General features: G+C 47.3%; 1 protein-coding gene across 1 annotated transcript in view; it reads right to left on the bottom strand.

Annotated features, from left to right (window-relative positions):
* Nucleotides 1–8257, bottom strand: part of VCAN (versican) — a 113003-nt gene extending 104746 nt beyond the window's left edge. The window contains exons 1-2 of the mRNA XM_075079909.1: nucleotides 8014–8257; nucleotides 139–214 (exon numbers count right to left, since the gene is read on the bottom strand). Coding sequence (XP_074936010.1) covers nucleotides 139–208 — 70 coding nt within the window. The 5' untranslated portion in view covers nucleotides 209–214; nucleotides 8014–8257. The remainder of the gene's footprint in view (nucleotides 1–138; nucleotides 215–8013) is intronic.
* Between the last annotated feature and the right edge of the window lie 14294 nt (nucleotides 8258–22551).

Below are 22551 nucleotides of genomic sequence, written 5' to 3' on the forward strand. Positions count from 1 at the left end.
CAGCAAACAAGAGTGGCAGAGCAAGGCCAGACACTGAATGTCCTGAGTTTGGGCTGTTTCCTGAGTCCTGGGAAATAGTCTAACGATGGGACCACTAAAATAAATTTCAGTAAAGGGTTCTGTGTGTAACAGACTTACCTTTAGGTAGCATATATGTTATAACTAACGTAGAGTACATCCATAAGATACCTTTTATACTTAACAACATCTTGACCTACAAATAAAGAACAAAGGAGTAAGTGGTTAGTATTGCACTGTGTCCTCACCAAGTGCTGTAATTCAGTACATCAATATTTGTCATCGATATCAGAAGCAATAATCTACTTTAAAAAGATGTTCAGCAGGAGAGTGAGTAATTCTTAATATCGATCTTCTGCCATTCTATTCACTGTTTTAAATTTATTCCCATACAGTGGTAGCAGTATGTGAGTCTAACCTGATGACTTTTTCCTGGTGTTGTGTTACCAGCTCAGATCCAACCTCTGGGGAGTTTTATGTCCATAACACAAACTACCCTGTCATTTAGCAACAGCTAACAACCTGGTTCCTGTCAGAAGGGGCTGCCGTGACAAACTTCCCGTGAATGTCGGTGGTGAGTCAATGCCCACACTATGAACCTCCCCATCTGCAAGTAGGTAGCCAGATGACCTCCTGCTTTCCAGGCTTCACCATATATTTTATGGTAGAAATTTATTGTCATAACAATGTGTCTCTGTCAAATACAGATTCATAATGAGTTTCAGGTTATTGAGTCCAGAGTGATACTCAGATATGTCAGTTCCCTTTGGGCTTGCACCTCACTTCCTTTACAGGCTCAACCTTCTAATAGATGAAAAGTTCTCCACATATATCGTATGTACATAACAATATATTGCATGTTCATAACAGCATATCTTCATTTTTATTCCATTTCTTAGTTACACACGTTGAATCTGTAAATATCCCAAAAATTTCAAGGCTATGCTAACAAAAGCATTGCAAGTCCCATAAACATCAACTGCTATGAAGGATTTATAAATAGTCCCTCGTCCATGTAGTTACACATATGCACTAACTAGACAACGTAAAAAATAACTTCCAGCAAAATTTGTCAAACACTGCCGTTGAAATATTTTTATCACAAAATCCTGAGTTTCATGATATTCCAGTGAAAATATGCTGCTTGGGTTCTTTACTTGGGCAAGTAACCTGAACTGGTAGTTTTTTCCTGCCCAAGAGATATTACAGCGGAGCTGCTTTAAGGAACAGTGAAACAGAGACTTAACAGATATACATCTGTGTTATAAACATGGAACTTGTATTGCACGTACATATTTTAGCATTTTTTACATTAGGATTTTAGTTCTTTAGTACTTACATATAATGCTTCAGGGTTAAAACATTAACTAACACATTCAAAAACCTCCACCAGATATACTGAACATGATAGCAAGACACACAGGGAAACATCTTCAGAGAACTACTGGTGACGTGTTCCATCCAGGGAAGTTTTCTCCACAGCTTACAGCTGCAGCCCAAACTTCACATGAGTCTGTGTGAATTGGCATCTCTCCTGTAACGGCTGAACCATTCAGAAAGGATGCAAAACATCTCAAACCAAGCCTTTCCAATGAGGCAATCTCTAACATAACAGCCTCGTGTTAAAAATTCCCACCCAAAAGGGCTGAAAACCCAAGAGCTTTTCATTCCCTACATGTGGATGGCCAGAGCCAGCTGGTTGCACTGGGAAACATATGCTGAACCCTATTCCCAGGGTGTGGAGGAAAGAATACAGCTGCTTTCCGTAGAGCAGACTGCACGCTGCCAAAGACGCCCCATCTCTGTTTCAGCCATTCAATAGAGCTGAGTGTATAATGTGATATCAGTTATTTTGCAATATTAGCTGCATGGAATTTGCACTTTTTTATGACTAAGTCCCAAACAAGAACGGGGACTTCTTTAAATTCATTCAGTTTGAGCCCTATCTGCTGTAAATTTTTTTCTGAAGACTCTTAACCAGACCCCTACCACCATCCAGCCAGAGTTTTATCTCTCCCTACACTTACACAAGCCAAGCTGTACATGGAGAAAACAAATGTGGCTATTTAATAACCAGCTTCAAAAATCTATACTGTGTCCTGTTATACTATGTAATTCCCTGCAGAAGGTCATTACGAGTGAGGAGGTTGCGCAAGATAAGAGCTGCTGAGATGGAAGTCCTTTTAATCCAATGGACCGGCTCTGAAATACAGACAGTCACGTGTTTGCTTAGGTAAACACTTAAATGGTCCTCATCATTACACAACATTTAGAAAAAAATGAGAGGTCATGCTGAGCCTACAGATGTACACAGGCCAGAAGGGCCTTCAAGCAACCTTTGTATCCTAAAATCATCGGAAGCCTCAAGCACCAAAGCCACTGCAGGCTAGTTCCTTCAGTAACACGAGCACTCTGAAGAGAGCACAAAAAGAAGGCCAACATACTTCTCCACCTTCAAAGGTTGTGAATGCTGGACCCACTTCTAAGGCAACGCAACACCCTGGCCCTTGTGAAAGCAGAGACCCTCCAGACCTTCACTTGTTATGTTCTGTCCACATGTGTTCCCCATGCGTCACACACTGGCTACACCAACAGCTAAACAAAAATCTAGCACAAACTGTTTACAAGTTTAGCTTTCCATGTTTACCCACAGGCTTTATCTCCCTCCTCCCCCAGAAGGCAACCTAAGCTTTTGGGAACAGAAACAAGGGAATCAGATAAATTGTCCAACTAAAAGAATACAGGATTTTCTTTTTCCTGGAAGACAGGCATGCTGCACCTAAACAGGGCTGGCTGAATGTTGCAACCACCACCTGATCCACTGCACCAGCCCTGGCCAGGAATGCCTGCATGCTTGGCACATGCCAATGGGAGGCCTGCTGCCCTCAGAGGCTCATTGCCACACTGTCATAACAAGAGGTGGGGTAACCACTCCAGCATTTGGTAAGAGGGCAAACCCTGCTGCTGTGCTTAGGGCCAGCTGAGAGCTCTGAGCATGAGCTGTGGCCCTACGCTACAAGTCCAGAGCACAGGGAGGACCTCATCTTCCCATTCCTCTCTACTTTGTGCACAAGCACAGAGCACCGATCCTCCAGTGCTGTGTTGGTGACCACATCACAAATGCAATTTGAGAAACCCTATTGGAAAAAACCTCACATCTTCAGCTCCCAGTCATTAAACACAATGCATACACCCACAATGAAATATGAAAACAGAAGGAAAACTGTGGAAGGATAATTTTCAAGATATCCTGTGCTGCTGAACTCAACCACTGGTACAGAAGACAGCATTCATGGCTGTGATGGCTACTTAGCTCTTTACTGAGTGGTGCAGGAATTACACCTGCTGCACCAAGAGCTCGGGCAGCTCAACAAAATTGAAGTGTTTGAGCATGGAGCTTAATATGAGACACCTGACGAAAACCCCTACCCGACTCTTGGAAAATCACCTCTCAACTTTTTCATTTTCTAAGTCTCCTCTACCCCGAGATGCTTACTCAAGCAATGAAAAATGTTGGGGCAAGGGTCTGATTTTCAGCCCTTAGGCTCATGAGCGTGATTCCCATGCAACCCTCCATGCACAACGGTTTTCACACTCTGGTCCTCGGTGGGCTCCCATAAACACTCCTGAGTTACTCAGTGCTGTTCCACTACAGCTGCCAGAATTAAATGTGCAATTATCCGTGCCGCTCTCTCCAAAGGACAGCGTGCAGATCATAACAGCAGTACCTTGCTCAGCCCTCCAGGGCAGCCTAGCTTAGGAGAAAGCAGACCACTGCAGACCTGACACCAGCAATTCTCCGGAGGAGCCACAGACAAGGCAGAGGTTGCTGCTTACACATAGCACCCCGATTCCCATGCAGTGCTGCCCACATTTCCAGGCCACTGCTACCTGATGCAGCTGCTCCTGCCTCCTCCACTTCTGCTGGCGGAGACTGCTGCTGAACCGTGCTCCCTTGTAGCCTTCTGAGCAAAATCCCTGTTCTAAAACAGATTTGTGTTTCCCATTCCCGCACTCCACAGTTTACAAAGGCCTCTGCTGGCTGGCTGCTGTACTGCCCCTAAGTCCACCATAATTAGCCAAAATCCTTCTAACCATACCTTTTTCCATGAGCTTTATTTTTTTCCCCCTTCGTGTTACTACACTTTGAGTAAGAGAAAGCCATAACACTATGGACACAATAAGAAAATTCAGCCAACTCGAGACTGCAAGACTTGAGTAAGTGTTTAATTTCCACCTTCTGTTTAAAAAGTATCTCGCTTAATGTGACCAAAGTTGGTTTGCCTGCTGGCTAGTTTCCAATGGGGCAGATCCATTTTATTAGGAGCTACTACAGGCAGACCGACCTACAGTAGTAATTTGCACTACATTTTTAAACCGTATGCAACCCTGCACACAGCATCTTCTAACCAGAAGATGCCAAGCCCTTGGCAAACTTCACATCTTTAAAAACTAGCAGCAGAGGTTCTCTCTGTGGGGAGAGAGCAGTGGTCCTATTTTTGCAGGCAGGGCTACCTTCCCTTACCACAGCAAAAACTTGTAGGAGCAATAAGTTCTGATCAAATTCCAGCTCGCGTTTAGCTTGCAGTGTAAGCTTGATCTCACACCAATGCTATTTTAATTTAACCAGATGGGAGAACATCATGTGTCTCTTTCTGCTTTAAACTCCAGGTTAAGAAAGACAGTGAATTGTCCCGGTGTGCAACAGACTCAAATCTACCATCAAAAAACTCTTCCCAATTTCTCTGAGGTTGGGACAACGAGAAATAAGCTACTTTCATAAAGGTAACGCTGTCTTTAAAGGCTGCAACATCTCAGGTCACACCGAGATTGATCACATGCTCTACAGCTATATTGCGAAAGCTGGACATGTTCCTTAAACGCGTAAAAAGCAGCCTCTGCTCATTGACCCTCCTTGCGTCCATAGTGAAAGTCAGGCTCACACTAAAAAACTTTAAAAAAAAGAAAAGGGGGGGGCGAGGGACACACCCTAATAGAACCTGGCACTAGAGAAGCGAACTGAGATTGCTGCTCCTACTAATGGGTAAAACAGCAAATTACATCGCTTTCCAGTGAAACCGCAGCAAGCTAGAAATGACCGATCCCAGGCGCAGCACACCTCTTGCTACCTTCCGAGCTCTGCCTGAAGCCTTCACAGCTGCTATCCTTTCTCAAATGCACAGTCTGCACTTTCTTTTGCTTTTGCAGTTCTTTGATCCGTTTATGCCATCTGACTGTTAATTGCTGACACGTATCAACCTCACTGTAAGTCCTGCCCAATTAACTTTGCCAGCTTCATCACAACTCTGCCATGTGATTAATTAGCCCGCTGTGCTGCCACATGGTGGGCTGGGCCTGCACCTGATTCATCAGTAGAGTCTGCTTAGCTCATTATCACTCGCAAAGGTCCTCCTAAGGCCTCCAAGAAGCTCCACGGGGCATCTGCATCGTTCCTTCCTTGCCACCTCCAGCACCAGCAGCCGCAGGAGGAACTCTTCCCGCCCTGGAGCCTCACCAGGCGAGCGAGCGGCGCTGCCTCCAGCCCCAAGCTCAGGCACAGACGAGAAAAGTGACCAGAGCACAACGTGTTCTGGCATTCCTCGCTCTGGCAGCTGCCGAGAAGCTGCTGCCTGAGGACATCCCTCCCAAGCCTGCGCTGATTTATGCCAGAAGTGGCTCTGGGTTCTCGGACGGGCCTCACAGAGACAGAGCAGAAAACTCGCGGAGGCAGCGCGTGGTGAGGTCCTAGAGGACACGTGCCCCTGTGGTCCTTCCAGCATCACCCCAGAACGCAGGCTCTGCCTTCTCGGCCACCAGCCTGCTTTCCAGGATAGCTGCGGACCTCTTCTGCCCGCCACCTCCCCGGCGCCCGCGCGGTGAGGGGAGCAAGAGGCACGCCTGAGGAGCGGCAACGGGCGAGGGTTTCCTCGGCGCGTCTGACGGGCTCCTCCAGCCTCGGCGTTAGCGCTGGGCGCGCAGGGGCTGCTCTTACCCCGCTCCGCCGGGACCAGCGCCCTCAGCCCGCGGCGCTGTGAGGGCCCGGCCGGAGGCGGGAGACCCGCCTGTCCCGCCCCGCTGTCAAACACCACCCGCCAGGCGGCCATCGACGCTGTCGGCTCCGAGAAGCGCGAGGAAGAGCCTGAAACGTCCGCGGCGACAATTTTTAAAAGTTATTTTATTCCGATGATAATTTTTTTTTAATTGCCCTCCTCTTCAAGGTGAGGGAAAGCGGAGCCCTCTGGCGGGAAACGAGCCACCACGGAAACGACGAGCCCGCCGCTCGCCGCCAGGGGGCGCCGCGGTGCCGCCGCCGCGCCCGGCCCGTCCCGTTCCTCGAGAGCGGCCGGGGCCGCGCCCGCCTGAGGCGGGACACCCCCCCCCCGCCCGCGGCCCCGGCCCGCCGCTCCCCGCCAGCCCCGGCGGCGGGACCCCCCCGCCCCGCACCCCCCGGCGAGCCCAGGAGGCGTTTGAGCAGCGGCCGTCGGTGTGTCCGTGTCCCTCCCCGCCCCGGGCAGAGCCGAGCCCCGCCCGGCAGAGCGCGTCCCGGGGGCGGCCGGGTCCGCCCCGCCAGCGCGCATCGCCGCCACAGGCAGGGCTCCCCGCCGGGCGCTGCGCCCCTCTCGCTCCGCCAAGTCTTAGTCACTCCTTTTGGGAAGGAAACCTCCCCTTTTGCTCAGCCTTTTTAAGTAAAAGAAGAAAAAAATCCACAAAAAAAAAAAAAAACAAAACACCCAAACCCACCCAACATTTACTGTCTTCCATCCTGGGACAGGTTTCTGCAACACGTTTCAACACTCATTCCTTAAAAAAAAAAAAGGAAAAGCCATCGGGGCTTAATCCCGAACGCCGGTGCCCGGCGGGAGAGGGGGTGGCCGTGGAGGACGTGACGAGGGGGACAATGAGGGCTGGCCCCGGCCCCCGCCCGCCCCCCCTCGCCCCTTTGTGTGGGGACGGTGCCGGGGACTGCCCGCGGGGGTCCCCTCCCTCTGCCCACGCTGACCCCCCCCACACGCACCCACCCGCTTTTTCCCGCCGTCGAAACTCCTTTAATTCCTTCCACGATGCTCTCACTTTTTTTTTTTCCCCCCTTTTCTTTGTAAAACAAAGGCGAAATCCCGAGGAGCGGAGGGGGAAGGCAGTGCCCGTGCCCCGAGGAGCTGGCCGCGGGTGTAAAAGGGGGCGTTTTGCTCCACTGACCTTGTGATCCTCCTCCTCCTCACCCACCGGCCCCCCCTTCAGCAATGAAAATGTGGCTCGGAGGACGACCTGCTCTCCCTCTCCTCTGGAGAGATGCTGTCTGAGCACCTCTGCCCTGCCAGCGGCTTTCCAGGAACATCAGGGGAAGGGGAAAAGAAAAAAAAAAAAGAAAAAGGGGGGCGGAGGGATGGGGGAACACACAAGAGCTGAGGAAAATGAGCACAGGCTTTTCCCAGCAGCGAAAAAAGAAAAAAAAAAAAAAAAAAAAAGAAAGAAAAAACCCCACACAACTGGTGGCCGGAGGAAAGGTCCATTCGTGTCGCTGCTGCCACACGGGCGCTTTGTGCATTTAACACCCGTACGAAATAGCGCCCTCCGTTCTCCCCGCCGAGCCCCACCGCACACCGAGGTGCGGCTCTACCTCCCCGGCCATTCAAACGACCGGTACCGGAGACTTCTGTCAGGGTTCCCACCCCAAAGTCTTCTATTTCCTAGTTTTCTTTGTTCTCCTCTTTGCACCGAGTGGGTTTCTGTGGATCCCTGAGCATCCCTTCTTCTCTCCCTCCGCGTGTCGTTGAACTTACCCCAGGTTGTTTAAATTCACCAATTATCGCTATTCTCTCCCGCTTAAGGTTCGCAGTTCAACTCTTTGTCCTTACAGGTACCAGCAGTAAAACAATCGTTTTATATCTTACACTAGGTGTTTGCTGGTAATTGTATGTAAAGAAATAAAGAAAAATACACAAAAGCAAAACAAAACAAAACAAAAACAACCCGCATTAAAAGAGTTATAGTTACCTTAAAAGGTAGCGTATTGCAGAGATTGCAAAAAATCACAACGTGGTGGCTAGGCTAGTCCAGAGATCCCAGTGGCCGCATGAAAGAGTAAAATCCCCTCGTTAGTGCTGGAAGGAGACGGTGGTTCCGGGGTCTCCCCTTCTCCCGGAGCTCGGTCTCCCCTCCCTCCCCGCCGGCGAGCACCTGACTCCGAGCTGCGGAGCCTGGACCGCGCTGTGGGCAAAGGCAGCTCGCCTGCAAGTTCAAATGCGAGCCTCAGCCACCCATCATTATTATATCGTTGTACCGTCAGCGCTGCAGAGGAGGGGCGCTGGCTCGGGGAGAGGAGGGTTCACAAGCTCTGCAAGAGCCTCCTTGCAATTTGCAAAGCTCCCGCAGCTGCTGGGCGCAGGAGAGCCCCCAGCGCCTGCCTCTGCGGAGCAGCGCGCCCCAGCCCGCGCCCCCCTCGGACCGGCCGCCCCCGCGGGGTCCCCCCAGACTCCCCAGCCCGGCAGCGGCCCCGAAAGTACCGGGGATCCGCAGCCCGGGCCGGCGGGACGGGCCCCGCCGCTCGCCCGGCATCGGCCCCTCCGGAGAGGGGCAGGCGGGTGGGAAAGGGGCATTGTTCCCCAATTAAACAATTAACCGGGAAGCGAACGGAGAGACCTCCCCTCCACCCTGGCTCACGCAGCCGCTTGAAGTGGGGAAAGTGGCTGGGACCAAATCCCTTTTTCCCTTTTTGCCTCCCCAGTCTCAGCAGAGGTTGCAATGAAATAAAATATTGGTGCTTGCTCCAAACTTCCCCTGCCGCTGCCAATTCACAGGCAGCCTCGCATCGGCAGCCTCCTGAGCCAAGCTTCTCCACCCTAGTTTTACGCATCTCCAGCCACTTTTTTTTCTTTTTTTTTCCCTTTTTTTTTAAGATTTGGCTCTGCATTTGCTGTCCAAACCTCTCAGAGATGAAGTCATAAGCAGAACTCTAAACCACCCTTTTACAAGGGACTTTCACCAATTAATAAAGGGTCTGCTGTGCTCCTCCAGCATCTCCCTTCCCAAAATGTACCTATCTTGGCACACGATGGACACTTAAGGCACCCTTCACCAGGCAGAAAATGCTGGCAAGAGCAGTGCCTCTGGCGCACGCTCTCAGAGAAGCGTGTGCCACAATCTTCCCTCCTCCAGGGAGGTGTAACCCTGGAGCCAGAAAAGAAAAGCCTGGAGAAACAGGTGTGTCCAATTGCACCGCTCCTGGCACGTTTTTGGCAGCCCCACAGGTACGTACGACTCCTAGGAAGACGCAGGAGGAGTTTTCCTTTGGTGCCTCTCACTGTTATTGTTCCAGCTACTCTGTCCCCAGAGTTATGCTGACAGCGGGTTTGAGACAATCCCAAAGCCTTCATTTCCAGAGGCAGCCCCCAGTGCCGAGCGGGAGGTGGGAGAGACGACAGCCAAGCAGGGGGAAATGGAGACCTGGAGGCTTAAACCAGATCAGGTTTGTGTGAGCTGTGGCCTGGGTGTGAATGGAGCTGGAAGAGCCAGGTGAAATCCTTATCTCACCTTCACAGAGCTTGTTGGTCTTTCCTCCTTAAATAAGGTAAATCCACCATAGCTTACTTGCTAGGAAGGGCATTGAGGAGAGGCGGATTCCCTTCTCCCGTGCGAATGCAGACAGTGTGCAGCAGCCGCCGTACTACCACCACCCCCCTGGCACCAGTCCCTCCGGTTCCTTTTGCATGGGTCGGTCCCTGCGTGGCACGTGCGGCTCCTGGACAATGTCCCATCCCAACAGACAGGACCTGCTCCATGCTGGGTTGCAAGTTTCTCAATCCTTAAGCCTTGTGCAGTTGAACAGTTGACAGAAATGCAGCCCAGTTCTTTCAAGCAGGCGCTATAAAGAGTTGCAGCCATAATTTTGAGGCTTTTTGGTGCAAATTCACACAAAAGCATTGCAGTTCATGTTAAGTCACAGGAAGGCGGTTGCCAGAGTTAACTCTGCCCTTTGCTAGCCTGACCTTCCATGCCTCGCTGCGGGTGGATGGCAGCCCTCACTGCTGAGGCTGAGCACACTTCCCCTGCACAAGCCGCGAGGAAAGGGGAAAACTAACACTGAATTTCTCCAACATTGGTTCAGACAAGCCTCTTCAGCCCTTCCAGGCACAGGGGGCTGTGTGAGATGCATGGTTAGGTCACTGTTCCCTCTCCCCATACAATCTCAGCCCCCTCTCAGGCTGCAGACGAAACCCTTTGAGGACACATGCGTAAGGTGGGACTCTCTCTGGACAAATCCGCTCTTTCGCACCAGCCCCAGTGGCCCATTCCTTTTTCCAGCCGAAGTAGTGAGACTCCTCAGGAAAGGAGGGCAGGACATACCCTGTGCATTGGGTATCTCCCCTTCCCCAGCCCACCCTCCAGGGCAAATGGGGAACTCATAAGTGATCAGGTATCATGGCCAAACTGAAGGTAGCTCAGCTGTCCCCTCTAGCCTCCACCATCTGTCCCATCTTTCGAGCTTTATCTGTTCTTACTCCACTCCCTGCCTTCACTTCAGGCAGCAGGGGCGATCTTTAACAAAGCAAAAACCACCTTTGCAGCCGTGAGGTTGCTTCTGCATTGCCTCTTGACTCTTGGCTGAACAACTGAAGACCGAACAACTGCTCCTAGCAAAGGGAGGGAAGAGGAGCCAGTGACTTCTGCTGTCCCTCCCGCGTGGAGGTCCCTGCTCTCCTGCGGAGCCGGGCTAGAGCATCTTCTCACAGCTGTGGCTGCCCCGGGAGGAAGTGGGACAACCCAAGAAGGGAAGTTACAGCTGCCTGTGGCCGCTGGGGCACCCGCTGTGCCGGGGGGTCCAGCTGAAGAGCTGGCCAGTCCTCCCGGGGATGGGGAGACACTGGGTAAGACTTGAAATGGGGGGGGGGCGGCTGCTCGCTTTTCCTACAGGCACCACCAAGAAGCAACGGGGGTTTAAACCCCCAGGCTAACCCAGTCCCAGGTCGGCTTGCTTGCATCCCTTTTTTCACGACGGGAAAGGAAAGAGATTATTTTTAAAGAAAAGACGTCCCCCCGCCCCCCTTTCTTCTCCCACTCCCCGAACGCCGGAGCCCTGATGGGAAACGGACGGCCACACCACGGAGCTGGAAAGAAAGAGGGGGATGCAGAAACCACCCCCACCCCCCCCCGCCCCCTTCCTCCTCCTCCAGCTCTTCCTCCTCCTCCCCCACGGCCGCCCCGGGCTGCCGCCGCCCGGCCCCGCTCGCCCCCGGCGCGGCGCGGAGCTCCCGCCGCCCCCGCGGAGCCTCCTGGCCCCGGGGCTGGAAGCGCGGAGCCCCGCGGCGGGGGGAGCGGGGCCGCCCCCCGCCTGCCCTCACCTTTCCGGCGGGGGAAACCCAGCGAGGCGACAAAGAGGGGGCGCAGACGACAAACCGCCTGTTGTTCCCCCCCAAACCGCCCCTCCCCTCTAAGCGTTAAGGGGTCGTTTGCATCCGCTGTGGGATGGGGATTTCTGGACGGGGCGGGGGGGGGCTTTCGGCCTGGAGAAACAAAGGCACAGGCGGAGATAGCGACGGCGGTCGCAGAGCCCCCTCCCCCCGTCCCTGTGCGGGGTGTGCCCCTGCCAGAACTGTGGGGCCGGGGTGGGAAGGAAGAGGGACCCATCCTGGGCATCCCCAGCCCGGGACGGAAAGAAAACCCTGGAAGGGGGTGTTTTCACGGTGGAGACTCTCGGGGCTTTTAAGAATGGAGAGAAGGATGGGGGAAAGTGAGGAGCTCATCAAGCTAGATAAACAAACCTTTGCAACCCCTAGGTACTTTCATATTTTAGGCGAAGCAGAAACAGTAAACCTTTGCTCGGGAGGGCAGCCAAATATCCCCTGTGACATTGTTTTCAGATGTTCAGATTTGTGTGAGAAAACCCAACAAAGGGAAAATGTTTAGGCTTTGTCTGAATCCTAAAGCAATATAATTGGAGAGAAAAAAAAAAATCCTGCTAGCTACATCGTAGTCCTCAGATGATGAAAAATACTATTTTCATTACACACTTTTTAAGCACAGGTTTTACATTACTGACTCAACAATGGTTATCATTTCAAATGTGAAACATAGACCCTAAATGGTTCTTTATGAGAAACCATTGTTTTGCAATATCTGAAATTAATTAGGCCATGGCTACAGCCAATGTGCAAATATCAAACTGAACATCTGTGGGAAAAAAAGCTTCCCATCACTTGAAAGAATATTGTGAATCTGAAATATAGTCTATCAAGGAAAAACTAATTTGTCTGGCATAGGTCCTCTCAAGCCATTTTTTGTGACTTCACAGTCACCTTTTCTTCATCTTTTCTTATGTTCTTTTTCCTCCTTTTTTTCTCTCCTGAGCAGCACTGTGTGAAAAGCTTTATGTAAAAGTCAAGGAAATAATTAATGTAATTTAGATGCCAGCAGTACTAAGGTCAGTTCAGGCAAATCAAATATCCTTGCGAAGTTATTCCACTAGCTCTGAAGGTCTAACTTCCTATTCCCATCTACTTGCAAAGGGCTGTGCCATGCCACCTGTGCTGAAAATGAGCCCACCGGTCCAATTTTCCTCTTAAAGGTACAGAAATGTAGACTGACTCCTGATTCTGCTGTGATTCAGTTATCTAAAACGCAGTGTGTTTTCAGGAACCACAAAATCGTTTGAAACAATAGACTTTTGCAAGTTCTCAGATTTGTGTTTAAGAAAAGCTTTCCCCAGTCCCTCTCTTTCCTATGTCAAATATGGTTTTAGAGCCAAATTAAAACTCTTCAAAGGAGTCAACCTTAGCAGCAGCAGTAACCATAGTGTATACAACCACTTTCTCAAGTGAAACACTTGATGGCTTATGTCAATGTTTCTTTTGTGGCAAAACCCTTCTCCACCTATTTTTACTCCATATTTCTGCAGCAGCGGAGGGAGCGCTCAGCTATGAAAAACTATGAATAGTGTGTTTCATTTGGTAACAGAACAAACCACAATTGATGGTTAGGTATTATTTCTGCATTAAATGTAATGATGTAGACACGGTATTATCTACACTACGATAGTCAGCTTCCAGGAGAGGGTTTATCAGGAGGAGGTCCAGGGCGCGGAGGCTTTCAGCAGCACTTGATGATGGCAAAGACAACGGTATGTTTTTTTCCTGCGTTTCAATGCTGCCTTCTGTTCTGCCTCGGTGTTTCTGCCCTGACTCCAAGGATAAGGGCCCAGGCTGGGATGATTTTACGTATGCTTCCACAGCTAGTCCCACCAAAATCTGTGTCCGAAAGCTGGTGGCATTTGGTTCTGCCTGGTGTAAGCCGAAATATCAGGCTCTGTCTTCAAGTTAAGCTCAAAAAGCAGTCTGCTTTCTGCAGCCACGTCTGACTCTTAAAGAATAGTTGCTTTGTAATTTTGGGAGGAGTTGTTAGGGTGGGCAGGTCACTGCTGCGGTCCTGCTCAGTGCTGATCCCTATGAGGACCAAACGCAGGACCAGGCAAGCAAGGGGGAAAGAAACTAAGAAACTTATCAGCATGGGGCGGCCTGAGCCGTAGTCAAGTGTTGTGATAATCCATACTGTCCTGGGCTTCCTCTGATAAACTCCATCCTGGACACGTATTATTTTGGTTTTGATAACACTGTGGCTGCATCATAAGCTTTAGTCCAGAAGTAATTCTGAGTAATCAAATGTGGGTTTGTTCACTTACTGTTACCAAATGAAATGAGTCTTTCATAACTTCTTTTTTTTTTTTCCTCTTTTTTCTTTTTATGATATGAAGGTACCAGCATTGTGCAAAGAATAAACTCACTGGGTCTGGTTCCACACTGATAGGGCAAGCTTTTGAAATGGATTAAGAGATATTTTCTTAACTAATCTCTTTTTCCTGGGCCTTCTCATCCTTTGCTAAAGCAATTACAAACATTCGCAATGTGATTAATCCAAAACCCACTGAAGTCACTAGAAAGATCCCTCAGACTCCACAAGTGTCAGTCAATGGTTTCTTCTCCTTTGCCATGTGTGAAGGGGAGCAAAGAGATGAAATAGAGCAAGAAGACCCTAAAAAGAGGAGGAAAGGGAGTCTGCAGGCTTTTTCCTTGTCCTCTGTAATGCAGGAAAATCGCTCCTTTTCTTCCCTGGGGAATTCTTTTTTCAGATCAAAACAAAAAGGTGGAAATTTTGGTAGCTGTTAGCAGGCAAGGAAAGGTGAAAAGACGCATGTCTATATGTAGAGTCACAACGTACCTTGAGAAAAAGAGAGTGTAAGGAGGTCAAAAGAGCTGAGCCAGGCCTATTCCTGGCATCCCACATCTTCTGGCTGGCTCTCAGGCATGGCTAGGATAACATCTGTGATACCTTCGTTTAAAATCAATAAATAAATAAAAAGGGCAAGGGGGTTCTGCAGATATGTCTTGGGCAATTTATGAGATTCTTGGGGCAGCTGCAAACATTTCTCCCACAAAAAGCTTATCACTTCCTATGTAGGAAGTGATATGTATGATGTATGTAGTGATCCCTTTTTTTGCACAGTGGGGAAAGGATGAGTATAAAAGCAGAGGGAAACATTCAGTCCTTCCACTGGAGAACTGTCTCCCTTTGGTGCTGAGGAGCAGGCAGCTTTTTGTGTGCAGTGGATAGAACAGCTAACCATTTGAAGATGGAGTCAGCCACCCCAGGGACCATGCTTGTCATGGGGTGGTAGGAGAGATCATAGTTTTGGGGGAGTTTGCTTCCTGCAGACTGCCTTCTGGCTAGTTCCCATCAACTATTCTGCAGTCCCAAAATCTGTAAGGCCTATAAGGAAAGCAAAGTAATACAGAGTGTATAAGTTAGAGGAAATCCCATAGCATGGAAGCAATAACTTATAGTGAAGCAAAAGCTGGCTGGTCCTTTGGACATAGCTGCTGCATGCCAGCTCTGACCAAGCTGTTACAACAAAATAAAGTACAGCAAACTCTTGCATTAAGCAAGACTTTAACACTGCAGACTCAGGACAGTCCTAGATGAGAGAGGATCCCCCTGATTCACTCAGGGGAGACGCTGTTAGCAGCTCAGGGCAGGCAGGTCTTCCTGCTTCTACGCTTGAAAGCAAACTTTTGCGCCAGGGAATTTGAGGAGCCATTGGGACAGCAGAGGCAGAGAATGGACCTGGCAGCAGCATGGAGAAAGTACTCCAAGGGACGGCGTGGCCTCATTGCAGGAGCAGTCTGTCTTAAATGTAGCCAGGCAGAGGCAAAGGGGGTTGAGGAGCAGCAAGATGCCATGAAAACGGAGGAAACCAGGGGACAGTATAGCTGGAGGAGGACAAGCGTCAAAACCAACTCCACAGAACAATAAAAGGCAGGGGATAGCAAAGGTAGCAAAAAGCTACCTGTTTGCTTTTTAATGAAAATAGGCAGGCCAGTGTTTGAGAGTTGTCAGCATTTCTTGCTGACCTGCAGCTGGTGCATTTTTCACCCACTTCTGTCAGAATTTATTTGAGTTTGGTACTGAACGCTGATCAGACTTTGCCCCTTGCTTTACTTAGGCTTGGAATTGCTTATACAGCAAACACTCTCTGCTAGGGTTCTCATTAATCCATTTCTTTGTTGAGGTTTCCTAGAGGAATTCCTGTTTGGTAAACCAAACAGAATTAAAAGGAATGCATCTGCACTGGGGATATCCATCTTGGGTCTCTGGGCCCTATTGTCCCATCTAAATTAGACTAGGAGGCCCCTGTGTTTGCCCGGTGCCATGATTCCCGTTGGCACTTGATAAAGAATTAATAGCACGTATTAGCCTAGAGTATTTAGCAAATTTGTGGGGACCTCTGGCAGTGCAGCACGTCCCCGCTCGCCTGCCAGGCTGAGCTGCGGCCGCGCAGCAGCGGCGGGGCCGGCGCCACTAGGTGGCACTTCCCTTCTTACAGATTACAGTAATTAAGCCGAACGTCTGATGCCGCTAACGAGCATTGCCCACTCTTTTTAATCGGCTGAAGGGGGTGGAGGCTGATGTAGAATTTCTTTTTTGAAGACAAGATTGGCGAATATTCCCCAGCTCGGCTCCTTATCTCTGTTCTTTTTTTTCTTTTTTTAGATGCTCAGAGCTCACAGTGATTTCTTTGCCTCTGCATTTGTTTTGTGGAAACTTGTCAGCCTCCTACACGTGCATATAGTTGGATCCTTTCCTCTAGAGATAGTGCTTGTTATTGAAAACAGACAATTTTCAGTCCCAATTCAACATTCATTCCTTCTTTGTTGCCGTGGTATCAGCCTCGGCCAATACGCCGTGAAAGACGACAAGACGGGAAAGCCAGCTTGGACCTTCTAGCTACGTCTTTCACGGCACCCACAGAAAAAGTTTAACACAAGTGAAAGCTTCAGAGTTTGGCCGAAGAAAATGTACACTTTCTTTAAGAATAAAAAAAATAGAGCCAGGTTTTATGGTGGATTAAGTGACATTTCACCTTGTGCTTTAAGTTTCTATAAAGCCTAGTTTAGGTCAAACTGATTTTGGCAGAAAACCAGGCATAACTAAGAGCTTCATATAGTTTCCATCTGAAAACATAAATCAAGCAGCAGGCTCATGGACAGCCCAGCCAAGGTTTGCTGAATCTTACAGCTCCAGACAGTGAGGCTTTCAGTGAATGTAGTCTGATACGTAGTTTTGGCTATGATATGTAGATATGTAGTTTGTTTTGCAAAGCATCTGGGCGCAAGGAGGGGAGGAAAGATAAGTGAAATGTGGCTTTTTCCAGGCTCAGAAGCTGCCCCCAGCTCCCTGGTTGCTGGCGAACAGTGGGCTCTTTTACACAGTCCTGAGTGGCTCGGCGGAAGCATGTGGGATGCAAATGGGAAAAGGGTACAAGGGGATTTATACATTTTTTTAACGTGTGCACAGATGTATTTATACTGTGTCATCTGTGATGCAACCAGACACCCATTCATACCTGCACACTCCCACTGCCCCTTTCACTTTTTATCCACCCGTCTCTTTTAGCTCCATATTTTTTTGTGAACTTGGAGGCCTCAATTTTGCATGCTTTTTTGTGCTTGGCCACTTTCCTCTGTGTTTAGTGGGACTGCTGTCACATGAGGATCCAGACCTTAGTTTGCAGGATCTGTTTTTTGGGGTTTTTTTGTGGAGTGCCTTGAGATGTTCAGTTTAATAGAGATACTTGTATTTTTTAAAAACTGAACGAGAACACATAATTTTGTATTTGTGGAATGGTTTAATAAGCCCTCATAGATGAAAGCAATGCAAAGGCTCGAACAATGCTTTTTCTCAGAGTTTGCTCATTTAGTTGTAATTTTGTTTTTGCACTATGACTAAGTGGTTTCTAGCAAAATCCTTCATAGCGTAACCTCTGCAGATCACCCACCGCTCCCTGCACTACACGATCATTTCACTCTGATTCACAGAGGGCTGGATTGTTTCTGCCTGTGAGGATCCCTCAAGACTAATGCCTTTTAGAACTGCCTAACATATTCCAGTCTATTCTGCTGGTTTCAGCATCGCACTAAAGATTTTCAGTGCACCACTTTGTACTACAGATTCGGTGCCTTATTAACAAATACTAATTGTGTCACTGCAGCCACTCACTGCAAGAGTTGCCTTATATGCAACACAGGTGTGCCAGATGGAGGGAAAAAATGAACAAATGCTCAGTACAAAATGCCGGATGGATAAAAGGTGAAAGTATTTTTATACCTACAATAATTGAAAGCTGACAAGAAAAAGCATGCTCCAGTCTGTGTGTACAGGGCCAAAGCCTAGAGCTCTAATGTTGGTGAAATGCCTTGAAACTGATCTGTATCTGAAGACCAGAATTTTTTCATTGTTGCGGATTCTGTATTGATTATGATTTTTCCCTGGGCAGGCAGTGGGACTGCTGGACATGTGAGAGGGCTGTACAGATGCTGGACTGCGTCAGGATACCCTACAGAGGTGCTTTGGGGCCAGTGGGGGTCCTAGAGCCCTGTTAGCCCCTAGTAAATCTACTGCTGTACTTGTCAGCAGCAACTGGATAAATCTTTCCATGAGCTTTGCTTCTTTTTGAAAAGGCTACCCAGCATCATCTGTTCATACATGTATTTCTTGACTGTATAATATGTCTGCTTCCTTCCAGGGCCTCTCCTTTTCTTGGGCAAACGCTCCTTCTATTTTGACTTAAAAGCTGAGGGAATCCTGACTCTTGGTTTGTGTTTGAGTTCCCACACACCAGTGCTTACAGTATCTCAGGGCGCTGATGGAGAACAGGATCTGAGGTCTTGTCAACATCTATTTTCACAGGATCGTTCTTCAAATTCCCAGTGCCACAGAGTAGCTGATTGTGTCTGAGGAGCATTCAGCAGCACTAATTCTGTCTCTGAAATCATAATCACTTCCATCAGCACAAGGGAGACTAAAGCATGGGTACTAACACCCCTGTTGCAAACATCTTCTTGACAAACCTTGTTCCTCTTAATTGAATTAAGCAACTGTGAAACTAAAGAGCAGAGGGGCTGAACTGGGCAAACAGAGGAAGAAGACATTTCTACTTTCATTGCTCTGTGCTAAAACTTTTTGCAGAAGCTTTTCTTTTGATGTGAGAATGGAGTTAATTCTATCCCAACAGAAAAAGCTAAGCAAATAAAGGTCTTCTGTTAAGCAGGGAAGTTGAGGAAATCTTTAGACAGAGTTTGCTTCGTGCTTATACAAATATTAAATTGTAAAGATAAATTGAGGACCTAGATCAAAAATTCCCCCTAAGATATAAAGCAGTAATATGCTATTCACTATAGTTAAGGTCATGATTTATATACCTGTGGGATATATATGTGCCATGCCTGAGTCAGCTCCCCAGCAATGTCCTGCTGTTGGAAGGTATTAACTATCTGACTATAGATGGGCTGCTGAAAAGCTATAAAGATACCAATTGACTTTTAGGCCTGAAAGTAAAATGCTTAACATGGGTAGAAATATGTTACATGAAAGTCTCTACCGAATTTTTGCATAATTTAATGGTTTATGCAGCAAAGCAACAGCAAAGATTTAAGTCAAGAAAAAAGTCAGCTATTTCTTATGTGCTATAGCTCTTCGTATTCATTTACAGCCTTCACTTTGTCAAAAGATAGCTGGTGTCTGACTAACGGTGGCACACCCTTCAGCCTGGATGAGCAAAGTAACTCAGGGCTCCCTTGCCCTGAGAGACAACAAGGGCTTTCATGGGAGGATGCCGTGGAGGAAATCCCCCACGTGAACCTCATTTTTGCAGCAGATGAAGATGGCCATGGGTACTGTGTGACCACCGCTGATGGTATTGCACACGGCTGAGTCGACGCAGAACCTTCTCTCTTGACGGAAGAAGGGAAAAAAAGATAGCCAAACAATGTGGTTTTTTTTTTAAACTAATATTTTTTCACTAATATTCATTATTTCCTAGTCCGCATTCTGAACCCAATGATGCAGGGAAGGGGCCTGAGCCGTGGTTACAGACGTCAGCTACAGAGTAAGCAAAATCAGGGACATGAAATCTCTGTTGAAACAGAAAGGGTCATTATATATTAAAGATAATATTTTAACTTCTAACACTTTAAAAAATGTTTGGCTATCAAAGTCTTGAAGGCAATAATTTCCGGATAAAGGGAACAGATACTGGGTCTTTCTAGCAGAGAATAATCTACAAGGAGGGAACACTGAACCAAAAGAAATTGGTTCACAGGAGGTTACTTCTACAACTATTGTCAAGGACACATTGCAGACTTAGCTTTGATTTTTTCTGAATTCCCAAGGAATTAAAGGGATTCTTAAGATTTAATTTGCAATTTTTGTTTGTGGGATGTGTATATGTAACCATATACATAACATTTATGCATATGCTTTTCCTACATTTTCATTATTTTTATTGATATTGTATTAGTTATTATTAGACTAGCCCAATTTTTTAAAAGAAGAAAATATTGGAAGTGTCTTTATTACTCGTGTCTTTTTACAAGATATATATCTAGGTTCTAATCCTAAGCCTTTTGAATTTCTTCAGAATTTTTCCATTGACTTTGAAGAGCTTTATGCTCTGATGTGTTCAGTAAAAAAAGGTCAAACAAAAGGTATATGTTGACTGTGCTTACGCTTCTATAAAAGGAAACCTGAAAGCATTTAAATAGAAAAATGCTATCTTTCTGAAATGCATGTTTTCAGGACCAGGCATTTCAGCCTCCCCAGAAGACTGCAATATGCTCTTCACATAATAATGCAATTATTTTAATAAACTAAGATAGGATGCCCTGTTTGTGTGAGTTCATGCACCCAGGCCCATGCCTACGTACACTACACACTTCACCTACCAAGAGTACTAATAGCATTCCCTGGGTTTTGTTATTGTGTGCCTATTACCCTCGGAAAAAATACATTAACAGTCAGTTCAGGAGCTTAGTTCACAACTCTGAGTTTGCAAGCTGAAAGCTGAGCCCTGATTTGACTTAGGCAAGCTTTGAAGAAAGGCAAGATAAGGTAGCAATAATCTAAAGTGAGCAGTTCTTTTTGCCTGAAGGCAGAAGGAGAGAGAGAGCGCTCCTTTGGGAGACCAGAGACCACCTGGCATTCATCCTATCAGTCCACAAATCAGTGTGTTAATAGCATGTGTACAATAGCCTGTCAGAAAGAGCAGGAGGTATCTTTGAATGGTGCCTCTATAGAGTGGTCAGAAACTGAAGTTGGCCTTTTTGTTTTCTGAGGCCATCCCCAGGATAGGAAAAATAGATATGATTTTAAACACAGAGGAATACAGCGCAATTAATAATTTCTTGATAGTCCTGATAATTTTCTGTCATTAAAGTTGGACTTAGGTACTCATACAAACATACTTTTATGTATACAGGTGAAGTGGGTTTTTGAATGAAGGATTATGGAAGGAAATTAATGTCAGTGCAGTTGCAGGTGTTTTATCAACATTGGCACAGCCGACGTTGATGACTGATTTAGGAAAATGGTCACCATTTTAGGCTGAGATTTTCACTCTGGGAGATTGGGTTCACCCAGCTACAGTGTTCATGTGAGGACTGGCCCAATAAAAGTAAGCTCTGAATTGAGAAGCTGTGGCTTAAATGCACCAGTACCACAACTCCTGCTGGTGTGTAGCATAAAGGAGCTTTAGTTTAGCCGTGGATCATGTGTCTTTCAGAAGGATTTGATATTAGAAACCTTCTGCTTACATATTACCCATATATTAACATTTCTACTGCCATGCAGCAACTCACACAAGAATGTTTTTCATATTCCTAACTTGAAAAAGTGCTCCCACATACAGAGCAATTCCATTATTGGGTCCCAGATAGCAAATGAAAGCTCTTACAGAAAAGGACTTACACAATGACCTATTCAGATTAAAAGTTGTACAGCCAGCCTCTTTTTTAGAGCAACAGATACTCTATTAGCAGCCAGACAAACTAAAAAGAGCAGATATTTTAATATTGTAGCCATTTCTAGTTTGGTGTGAGGCATCCTCCAGTAAATCTTTGCATTCATCCCCAAAACCCTTTTCAAGTACCCATCCCAGACCTACACCCATACTAGTATGAAATAGGTGACCTGTCTCCACGGAAAAAATGCTAAGCTATAAATACCCATTATCTTTGTACATCATAAGAACACAGAAGTGGGTATGGTATAAAATACATCTCACCACTCTAACGCAAAGAAATCAAAACCACGACATCTGTTCTTCCATTTCTCTAAGTGCACAGTAAAATATCACGACATTATCACTTTTCAGATAGATAGAAGTATTTGGAGCTTGAGGGAGCTTCATGTCTAGTGAGAGATACATTAAGTCACCTGAAAGATGGTCACCCAGTACATAGCTCCTGTAGAGCAGCAATACTGTATATTTCTTCCACCTTTGAGCAATCTCTTAAAACCTTTACCTCTTGTGTGTAATGTTTATGAGGCAGTCAGACTGAAAGAGTCAGAAAATGGTGGGAACTCATGGTGAGCAAGCACTAAGCAGTGACTGAGTGTGTCTTTGGAAAGAAAGGCAGCAGGACCAACTGAAATTACAAGGCACATGTAACATATGGGGGATTATATGAACTACAAGGATGTATGGTAATTTGGAGAGGAAATTTGCAAGGAGGGAGATGAGATCAGCAGATCAAATTCAGATCACTTCAGCTGATGTGAGCACACCTAATCAGAGTTCACTGCTCTTTGCACAATGTGTGGTTCCACCTTCATTCTTTGTCACACCAAAATGAGACGCATACCTGGCACGGCCTTACTGAGAAGCCATTGACATTGCATGTCGTGGCAAAGAAGTCAAGACGTTTTGGTAACAAGACTGAGCTACTCTCTCACCTCCAGAAAACAAACTTGGCACGTAAACTTTTCTGCAGCTGAGGGGTGGTTGCCTTTGTTCCTGTTCGAGCACTAGGCTATGCTGTGATGCACAGAAAAGACCACAGTTTGTTAGCAGCCACCTGTATATAGAAAAAGGGACCATCCCTTCTTTGATTTCAAAATGAGAGGTCATCTTTTGCCGTTTTCTCTCCTTTTAGTGGCTTATTCTGTAAGTAGTTTTCTACCCAGAGGTGAGGCACTGGTGTGCAGAAATAC

This window comes from Phalacrocorax aristotelis, chromosome Z (assembly GCF_949628215.1).
Source record: "Phalacrocorax aristotelis chromosome Z, bGulAri2.1, whole genome shotgun sequence".
Classification (NCBI taxonomy): domain Eukaryota; kingdom Metazoa; phylum Chordata; class Aves; order Suliformes; family Phalacrocoracidae; genus Phalacrocorax; species Phalacrocorax aristotelis.